Source organism: Sipha flava, unplaced genomic scaffold (assembly GCF_003268045.1).
Source record: "Sipha flava isolate LNK unplaced genomic scaffold, YSA_version1 39_pilon_pilon, whole genome shotgun sequence".
Lineage (NCBI taxonomy): Eukaryota > Metazoa > Arthropoda > Insecta > Hemiptera > Aphididae > Sipha > Sipha flava.
The window spans coordinates 719587-730654 of NW_020273107.1; the positions used below are offsets into that span (position 1 = coordinate 719587).

General features: G+C 31.1%; 2 protein-coding genes across 5 annotated transcripts; both read left to right on the top strand.

Annotated features, from left to right (window-relative positions):
- The first annotated feature begins 924 nt into the window (after positions 1–924).
- LOC112688577 (pyridoxal phosphate homeostasis protein) lies at positions 925–4277 on the top strand. 4 transcript variants are annotated; one of them, XM_025561842.1, is made up of 7 exons: positions 925–1192; positions 2827–3043; positions 3119–3256; positions 3323–3533; positions 3699–3841; positions 3910–4008; positions 4101–4277. In XM_025561842.1, the coding sequence occupies exons 2-7, from the start codon at positions 2864–2866 to the stop codon at positions 4173–4175; spliced, it is 846 nt and encodes a 281-aa protein (XP_025417627.1). In that variant the 5' UTR covers positions 925–1192; positions 2827–2863; the 3' UTR covers positions 4176–4277. The 4 variants fall into 4 exon arrangements, with proteins under 4 accessions (XP_025417627.1, XP_025417625.1, XP_025417626.1 ...); XM_025561840.1 differs by having other exon boundaries at positions 925–1111; XM_025561841.1 differs by lacking the exon at positions 925–1192 and adding an exon at positions 1210–1677.
- A 3126-nt stretch (positions 4278–7403) lies between these two features.
- LOC112688562 lies at positions 7404–10261 on the top strand. Its single transcript, XM_025561816.1, has 3 exons — positions 7404–8637; positions 9099–9229; positions 9302–10261. The coding sequence occupies exons 1-3, from the start codon at positions 8500–8502 to the stop codon at positions 9366–9368; spliced, it is 336 nt and encodes a 111-aa protein (XP_025417601.1). The 5' UTR covers positions 7404–8499; the 3' UTR covers positions 9369–10261.
- The last annotated feature ends 807 nt before the right edge of the window (positions 10262–11068 follow it).

The following is an 11068-nucleotide window of genomic DNA, read 5'->3' on the forward strand; positions in this document are numbered from 1 at the left end:
AACGCATGATTTGCCTCTCCACCCCAGGGGCGGATCTAGAGGAGGGCGAATGGGGCTATCGCCCCCCTCCCCGTTCCCGTAGCAGACTTTAGTTTTTGACGTAATTACTTCAAGAATAAATCGGGAAATCTTAAACTATTTTTTTTTATACCAAACTTATGCTGATGCTATATTATCACTTATATTTATTACATGGTGATATACTGATATTACAGTTATATACTATGATGTTAAATATTCGTAACCAAGTTTTGTGTTTGTAGGTGTTTCCCATAGATAATATAAGAATTATATCTTATATTATTTATGGTGTTTCCAAAACATGATAACTGATAACGACCAACGTAAAAATCGTTCGGTACCTCCATAATCAACAAATTTGTAATTATAAACTCTATTGTTATGAGACATATTGGAATAACTAAAAAAATTATTATTATTATTTTTTTTATGTTTTTTTTTTTAAATAACCTATATCAAAATTAATATTTTTAATTTTATCTATATAAATATCTATATCATGTGTGTCTGTTAAAAATCTCCCCTCCCCCCGTTATCTTGGTCTGGATCCGTCCCTGCATCATCCTACCTAAATGACGCCACTGCAAAGCACGAATGTTTTAATCTATACGACAGAGTATAAATAAAGAGAAATTAATCATATTTATCCAAAGTACGTATAAAAGCACACATAAAGTTGGTTTAGTCGTTTATGCGTTGCAAACGTAGAGCAGTGCTTGATAATTATTATTGTTCCAAAAACATTTCGGTCAGCGCCCCCATAAGTGAAACATGTTTATCAGTAAGTCCAATACAAAGTGTATCAATACACCTTGTTCCAATAATAATCATCCGAGATAAGAACGAGCCAAGTTCGCGAGCAACCAGTGGTGATAAGAAAAAATCTTAACCCACAGAGATACGTGTTATCACGTAGACGGTCTTATCGTTCAACGCACTCGGCCGCAGTTGTGCATTGCATTTCGTAACATTTGAAACTTGATAAAAATAGTATTTTAATGCAATATAATTATTTATAATTTGCAGGAAAAAAATCGTTGTAGCTAATCGATTAGGCACTCGCCGTCTCGTCACGTAGCCGTTTTCGTAGGTAAATAAACTATTTATTTCGTTACTGTTAGTGTGGAATACGATCGTTCATGCTAATATAATACGATAAATTCAGTATCCGGTAAGTAATATATTGTGTACCTACGTCAACCGTCATTGTAAAAATATTTCAGTAATGATGTGCTGCTGTTATCATCCATGTGTGTTGCGCACTGAAAAGCATAAATTCATTACACTGAATAACACTGTATCATAATCTCTGTTAATCCCGAACAAGTCGTGTACTTGGTTTTGTGTTTTATGGTTATCTGTGCGCTATGATAACCGGTGTTGTCGTGTTGATAACAACAGTTTTACATTTTTAAAATTCTTGGTTGTAGAAGTCACTGATAAATTATTGTTAAATATAAATTAATCCAGTGGCGCCGAACTCTATGCTTAAGTCAGGCCGCAGCCGATCTGTGGTTTGCATTTTGCAGTATTCTGACATAACGATTATTTTCTTGAGAAATGCCGGATGAATGGTATGGAAATGTTCAAATGTAAATTGCCCAAATTAAAACACATAATAAAATATTTTGCGGAACGTTATGGTACAGTCTGTCGGTACGTGTCTGATTATTATAGTATGAATCATGCTCAATACTTGTAATTTGAGAGCATTAATTATTTTCCTATGGAAAGTAAAAATTTGGACTGAGTAAAATCTTAGATGTTTGGCTCCACTGATTTAATTGGTATCAGTTTAATTATAACCATTTTTAATTGATTACCTTTATTTGTTATTTCTTCTTCTTCTTCTTTTGTTGGCATTTAATACTCTTGGAGAATTTTTGCTGCCATCACGATCTGCCTCCATTCTTCTCTGTTATGAACTGATGTCCTCCACTCTCGTACTCCTATTTTCTTGAAATCTTCATCTACTATATCCAACCATCTTTTCCTAGGCCGTCCGCGAGGCCTCTTACCCATGGGTCTCCATTCCAGCACCGCTCTAACCGTCTCGTCCTCACTTTTGCGCATTACGTGACCAAGCCATTGTATTCATTGACTACCAATAAAACTAGTGACAGGTGCCAGTTCTAACTCATCCTGTAATTCACGATTAAATTTTCTTCTCCATACACCTGTTCTGGTTTCATAGACAGGACCACAAATTATTCTCCATATTTTATTTTCAAACGTCCTTAATCTCCTTTCCGTGTTACTAGTGGTTGTCCAGGTTTCACATCCATAGGTTAACGTGGGCCTTATTATAGCCGTGTACAATCTTGCCTTTGTTTTCTTTGAGAATAATTTGGATTTCAGAAACTTAGTGCGAATGCTGCCCTTTCAGCCTTTGTTATTCTTATTCCGATCTCTTTTGACCAATCATTTTTGACACACAGCATGACTCTTAAATACTGGAACTCGTTAACTTTTTTAAACACTATGGCTTCATTTGTTATTTAGTTATTCGAATTTCTATAACTTGTATTAAAAGTCTTTTAGTAAAATAATAGTATTACATATCCGTCACTAATATGATTTAATTTTGGTTAACACGTTCAATTATTTTGTGGCAATTTGTATTAGTGTCTACCTAATTAAATAACGAAAAACAATAAAATTAGAATTTTTTTTAACATACAGGGGATACTATAAATTGATAAACTATCAATATCAAATAATAAAATGATAATAGTTTTCTATCATATTATGAAAATATTATGCATTATATCTATACTTTATACTAATATATAATTTTTTTAAAAGGAAACTCATGAATGCTTTGCTTTGGGTTTAAATTGTTATGTTTTTAAAATCATTTCCATTTATTGACAAGTTTACATCGATACCGAACAATTTAAATTTATTACATTTAAGCTGTGGTCAAAAGAAAATGAGTACTTTAGAATATGTTATTGATGGTTGGAATGATGTCCAATCTAGAATTAAAGCAGTGATTCAAAAACGAAAACAGTCAGATCAGGTATACAATAATTTTAAACTTGTTAATTTTTTAAGTGTAGGTATAATAAAAAAAATAATAATATTACCTTTTCAGAGTAATATAGAGCCAAGATTAGTTGCTGTTAGTAAAACAAAACCTATTGAACATATTATTGGCATTTATCAGCAAGGTCAAAAATATTTTGGTGAGAACTATGTCCAAGAGTTACTTACTAAATCATTTGATGCCGAAGTATACTATTTGATATCTTAAAAATGTGCTTAATTCAATTATTTAAAATATTACATTTTTGTAAAGATATTAGAAAAATGTCCTGACATCAAATGGCATTTTATTGGTCATTTACAAAAAAATAAAGTTGCAAAAGTGTTATCTGTTCCTGGCTTACATGTTATTGAAACTATAGATAGTGAAAAATTAGCTAATGAAGTTAATGATAAATGGAAAAAACTTAACAAAGATAATAAACTGAAAATAATGGTTCAAGTTAACACTAGTAATGAAAAAGGTTGGTAAACTGATGAAATATCATTTTGTATAGTTGTAAATTATTTATTTCACTTTTAAAATCATTACTGAACAAATTTAACATAATTGTATGTTATTAATATATTTATAATAATTACATATTATAAGAATATTTTCATGGTTTTTTCAATATTTATAATTACAGAAAAAAATGGTGTTTCGACTAATGAAGTAGTGGATTTATATAAACATATTATTGACAAATGTGAAAATTTAAAACTGATTGGCTTAATGACAATTGGTCAATATGGCTATGATTGTTCTCTGGGACCAAATCCAGATTTTTTGGTAATTATAAATTATTTCAAATGTGCTCATAACATTATTCTATTTTTATATTTAAATCAATTTTTTAGGCCTTAATTGATAGTAGAAAAAATGTTTGTGATAAATTGAAATTAAATTTATCTGAAGTTGAACTATCCATGGGAATGTCTGATGATTTTGAACATGCTGTAAGTGTATAAATTGTGTTGATCTTTAAAAATAAATAATAAATAATTATTTTATTTCATACTTTTTATTAATATTTTTTTTAACATTACAGATTGAACTAGGGAGCACAAATGTTCGAGTGGGAAGTAGTATCTTTGGATATCGCCCCAGAAAAGAAAGACAATAATTTATTCATAAGATTTCATAAAAATAATAAATATATTTTTTTTTTTTTTTTGAATCTATAGTTATACCATGAAAATAATCTAAGTACTTAACCTTAAATATTTAAGATATTATTTATAACTTAAAAGTATTACTTAATAAATTTTATGTGATTTATTAAGTGATAAATTCAAAAAAAAAAAATGTTTAACATAATGAATATATTATAAATGTCAGTGTTTTATTTAAATATTAATTAGTTTAGTGATGAAAATTAAACATATATATCAGTGGTGTATTTAGGAATTTTTCATAGTAGGATCCAGCTAATTTTCCAAACACATTTAAATGGGGGACTCCACCCCTTCTCTTCCTCAATATAAAACCAATTACACATAAATGTTTATAAAAATATTATTAACATTACTAACATTCAATTTTCCTATATTTTTCAATCTACAATTCAACAATCAAATTCTACAATATGGTTTAGTGAAAGGTTATCATGATTAACATCTAGTAAAGCACACTCGGTTAAAATAAGATTAGAAAGTTTTGAAAAACTGGCAGATAATTTAATAATAGTAATACCTATGTACGGAAGGGATCTTACAAATTTTAAACATTGGAATTAAAAAAATAAAATAGCTTTACGAAAGTATGAATATATAAACAAACATGAACATTTGGTGACTTTTACTTCTAAATTTCGACATAAGGCGACAGAAAGTTGAAATAAATAATGGGAAGTAATAATAATTATCTAGTAATACTATTTGATTTATCGTTATATTATAGTCACAGTACAAATGATAATTTATATTTTAAACTATGGGTAAACATAAAACTACGATTCGAATATCGTATTCGTAGTTTCGTACCTACTCACTTACTGATAATATTGTAGCTTGCCGCCGGTTACTTGACGGTGCCACATTAATGTTAAATTACTAAGGTGTAAGGATTGGGACAAGTTCAATGAAAATATACTTGTTAAAAATACTTTTTACAGTATTGTAGGTTATTTATTTTAATACAGAAAAATCAACAAAGTTACAATTATGACGGTAACTGATATAAGCAGAGCTTTTATACGGTACCTATGGCTGGATACGTCTGAATTTAATGCCGATCCGGAGCCCTTATATATATTGATGCATGGCCTTCTGTTGCTGACTCGATGCGAATTATTCGTTCTTGTAGATGGCACATTAATAGAAAACACGTTTGCACGTGTACAATGTAGGTAGTTTTCTGAGAATTTATATTTTACATCCTAAATATAAGCTACTGATCTTCTAAACTATGTGAAGCGTTACAAATACGTTTTCTCATGCACATCATTATTTGTATTAGTGACGTATGGCAAATTACAACATCATCAGGTTTTTGCGTGTTACATTATTGTTTTATATTAGTAATATGTGGCATATAATAATATTGTTGCCCTCCAAAACTTGTAAAATAGTCCACGAGGCGCGTTGCATTGCAACTTGCATGAAACTTATATCAGTCCCTTTTTTTAATAAAAATTCGTATTACACATTTTTTAATGTACAATGATATGATACAGAGCCCCTTCTACCCGCTTCCATATGATTATAATTTTTAGTAATAGTTCTTTTTTATTAATAAAATTGCGCATTATAATTAGGTAACTAACCAAACTACCAATCTGTTATTATTTTTTAAACTGAAAATATACTTTTGTCTGGTATAAATCTGAAAACTATTTGAAGAGTGAATGTGTGAAACGTTCTATGTGCCAAAAAAATGAAAAAATTGTTTTATTTCTGATTTATGTTCCATGTGCTAAAGGCAATAATTCTGTATGTTTTCCAAGTGTCAATTCGATTCGATTTATTACTAGTTAAAAATTACGTTTATAGATGGAAACTGTTCTATGTGGCATGCCTATTATCACATGTGCATTCCAAGTGCTTTGTGCAATTTCTGGATGTGTGAACAAACATGCGATACTGGAGCCCCACCAACCCGAGGGAATTTCATGAGCAGCCTTTGCATAAAGAACATGTGATTCTTTGGTGTGCAAATCCAGAATAGGAATTTTCGGCCCATGGTTCTTTGAAGAGAACGAAATAGCAGTTACGGTCAATTCTGAACGTTATTATGTCAGCATGATTATGGATTTTTTCTGCCCAAACTTCAAGAAATGACTGTAGGGGAAGTGTGGTTAACATGATGGCGTCACGGCTCACACGGCAAGAATGTCAATGAATATCTTGTGTGAAAACTTTCCCGAACGGCTCATTTCTCTTAGAGGCGATCTTCAGTGGCCAGCGCGCTCGCCAGATTTAGCCCCATGTGGGGTTACTTTAAATCGTTGGTGTACACGGATCGTCTAAAGATCCTTCGTCATCTCAAAAACAATATTTGTGCTGCTATTGCCTACATAAGCACAGATATGCTGGAAAAATGGACAACAATTTCAAATTCCGACTATCTCAGTGCATTGACGAGAACGGTGGCCACCTACAAGATGTCGTTTTTAAAACCAAATAGAATAAAACTTTAAATGTACCCTTATACACAGAAAAAATAATTAAATCAATATTACTAATACTTTTTGTGTTAATTTTTTAAAATAAGGAAGTAACCACGCCCCATCCTGTATTACGCCCTGAACATATTTTCTAACATTTATAACCAATATTGTTATTATATTTAATCAAAAGTTTTCTTTAAATTTTAGTTAGGTCTGTTAATTTATTATTTGTCTATTATTTGTTATAATTAAAAAACGTATTGCTTTTTGTTATATTCTGAAATGAAGGAAATATGTTTATTTTACGTTCTAAAATGTATTAAGTCGTTATAAAGTTCAATCAAGAAATTTTTTTTTAAAATTTTTATAGTTTGTTATTTTATTTTTCAATATGTGATACTTAAAAATGATTCGTTTTTTTTTTACATTTTGAATGAACTAATGAAGAAAATATGTCTATTTTACATATAAGTTGTAATTTTGTTATATTAATATAAAATAGAATAATTATTGAATAATAAAATATTGTTACTTGGAACAATAATCACACCATTTGGCACTTGGAACCATCATTAGTAAATGTTTAATTTTAACTAATAAGATATAATAAATATAATAATGGAACTTAACTAGGCTATAAATGTTGTTTAAATATATCACATATATTTTTACACATAGTTATTATATATTATATTGAATGTTGTATTTTTTTCTTGTGTTTTCTGAAAAATTATTTTTTGGCACATAGAACATTTGACACATCCACTCTTAATTTACAAATTATTAATTTTAATGTGGGATATATAATTTAAAATTTAATTGATAGATATTTAAGTCCTCTTAGCTGTCTTGCTTAAACTGGCTTCATAAAAAACACCTTCATGGTAGTCTTATTTATTAGTAGGTATTTAATAGGTACACACTTCTTGAATCCGTAGTGCATACTTCCAGATTCGGACTACACACTTTGTATCGGGGTTCATTAAAAAAATGAGGGCTGGCCTAAATGTGTAATAATATTGTAGTTATGGTAATATGTAGCTAACTAACTCGTCTCTCTCGTTACAAATAGGTCCACATCTGTGTATGTAATTTATCTGTTAAAAATTATTTTACAACACTAGTAATTTATCGAGAAATGTAATATAATATTAAAGATAATTCTAATTTTTACTTTACCCAATAAAATCGAATAGTTTTGTAGGTTTTCCAATAAACATGAACGTCGATCAAATCAAAACCGGCTTTGGAGGGAAAAAAAATAATCGGAAAAATTACTCTGGTTAGAAATATTAGGATTAACTCCAACTCTTAGTCTTTCTCCCCCTACGATTATTTCAATTTAAAACGTATAAATTTATTTTCGGAAATGGAAAATAATAACCAGTTTCATAGGAAGAACCGACGAAAATAGAACTGTATTTGCAGTCGAAGACGAAGAAAAAGATAGCTACACTGCAGATATGGATTCGCATCAAAAACTTTTCCGTAAAATATTGATGGGGAGAGCTTATCAAATTATGGCAAGTTAAATTTCTTATAAACATAAGAACCGGGTTTAACCGATAGACCATCATTTATGTGCAGATGATTTCGGATGTGATAAAATACAAACCGTTGGCAAGGTTAGAAAAGGACAACTACCGACCAGTGGACATGGGAGGTGACGAAGGGACATCAGTAACGAAACCGGTGAAAAAAATTAATAATAAACTCATAGCGTGTACATGTATACTTATGTGTGTAGGACAAGCACAACGACGAAACCGTTACTTGTAATTTACGAAACACGTACGCTAGAATTGGTCGATTTTTTGATACGATTTCCAAGGAAGCGACTATGATACGTGACGACGGCGAAAACGTCTGGTTCGATGAGATTGCGAGAATGACTAGGATCGAAAGAGAGGCTGTAGAAGCTAAGAGAAGACAAATAGAAATTAAAGCTCGCGGCGAACAAGATGAACGGTTCAAACAGGTGATTATAATAAAAATTGCATTTCACGGGGTCGTGGATAGAAACCCTACATTGCATACCATCCTTCCGATGCATATCACTCCAATGTTGATTTACACGTACCCACAACGTGTTTCCAACTGCTATTACTGCGTGCATCGTTTGGACCCATTTTTCCTGGGTTCCTAACGCGCGGCCCGGTTGCCCTATGCGATCTCCGAGTAATTCAAATGTTTGCTCATGCAAAACGTGTAAAGTCCGCGCACCTAGGCGTTAGGACCATCGATATAGTATCAATCGAAACACTTTGAGGTATAGGTTAGTCGCCGTCGAATGTTCACAAAACACTTTTAGAAATATACTAGAAACAACGGTGAAAACATCACTTTTATGTCTAATTACATTTTAAGAGTACGATTACAATATTAGGTGATCGACCATTTGAGGATAGGTGGTTTTACGTAAACATTTCGTTTAATCAGGTCATGGAAATCCACCAAGAAATAAGCAAATTGGTCAGTGATCGGCTTACGGACCACGTGATCGACGAGTACGCGAACGAAGTGGCCGTAACACTGTTGAAGAACGCTATCGCAGACCAAAACAATACCCGGTACGAAACATTGTTATGTTTTGACTATTTTATGATTGTGATTTACGTTTGCTTTGTTATAATTTAAAATAGACGCGATGACGAACACATCGAACAAGACCTACAAGAGTTTTTGATGCACTCAGCGAATACGACATGAACGGCAATCAGTTTTTTCTTATCAAATACACTTCGTTACACCGTAATCATCCAATAAACACGTAACAGTTACCATTTATGTAAAAAGATTCTTTCTGTCTAGTAATTTTTTGTTAAATTATAAATTCAGTATATATTTTGTACTAAATTATGATACCAAAAGAACTCCGTCCTTCTATCGTTGATTTGATCTGAGGGATGCTAGGGAAAATCCAGAATATGAAAATCATAATTTTGACAAGGTAATTGTAATAAAGGGTGGTTACGCAACAAACTTTAAATTACTTGTACAGCAAACTATTGCCGGTCCGCTATCGTCTATACGAGTAAATTCCACAATACTAAGATAGCAATGGATTTGGTAAAATGTACAAACCCTGATTTTTGTTCAAAAAGAAAAATTGATATCATTCTAGGATCAGAGATTTTCTTTGAACTGTTTTTTTTTTTAACTCAAATGGCTTTGCAGAAAACTGTCTTCGGGTGGATCCTCTCAGGTATCGTCACGTCAAATAATTCTATCCAACGTCTTCTGGCAATGAACACTGAAACTGAATCACTACACTTCAACCAGATTAAAAGCTTCTGGGAGATCGAAGAAGTCGTGAAGTATCTATAGTAAAAACACTTGCTACCGAAGAGGACTAATGCAAGACGCATTTTGCGAATGCGTGTCATCGAGAAAATAATGGTTGATTTGTACTAAAACTACTTCAGAAGTGTTCAACTGAGTTTCGCGAAAGATGGCGGAAAGGCGATTTTAGGCAATGAAAAGGAAGCTGAAATTAAATCCTGATTTATAGGAAAAATACGCAGAATTCATACACGAAATCATAGGTTGAGCTATTAATAGGTAACGAAACGAATAGTAATTAATAAATATTAAAACGCTTACATTTCAGATAAAAACATCATCGATATAAAATTAGGTTAAAAACTTTCCTAAATTATAGTTTTAGTCAAAATCGACCATTATTTACTTAATGACACGCATTTACGAAATGAGTGAAGATAACTTCACGATTTTTTCGATCTTCCGAAAATTTTTAATCTTATATTAAAGTGATTCAGATTCAATTGTCATTTCCGAGAAATATAGTATTGAATTCTTTGACGTGACGACACCTAAAAGGATCTACCCTAAGACGGTTTTTTGTAAAATTGTTTGAGCTCCTATGGGCTTTATCTGACAAAAATACAAGAGTTTAAAAAAAAATCTCTGATTCAACTAATTTTAACTATTGAATCTTAAAGCATGCGTAAATGTTTTTAACATAAGATTTCTAAAAAATTATTGTGCTAACATCATAAACGAGGAAAAATGTAATACTATTTCTAAGTTTATCTCTATATCAGTATTAAGAATATTTAAAAATAATCAGTTACGACAATTATCCAACAAGTTGCTATGCGAAATACAAGATACTTTCCACTACGCGACAGCTCTACTACAGAAAACATAGAAACATAGTAATAAAACTAATAGACTACGAAATTACGTTAAATTTGATAATAATTCTACTAAATTAAAATCTGATGTTACTCATTTGCGCCAAAGAAGGTATGTTTTCGACAGCCCATTTGCGCCAAATTTACCTACGTAAATATTTTACATAAACGACTTGGTTAATATTACAGGCGTCCTGTCTGTAACGTATAATAAGGTAATTTTTATAATTATAAAAACAAAAAATTAACGTG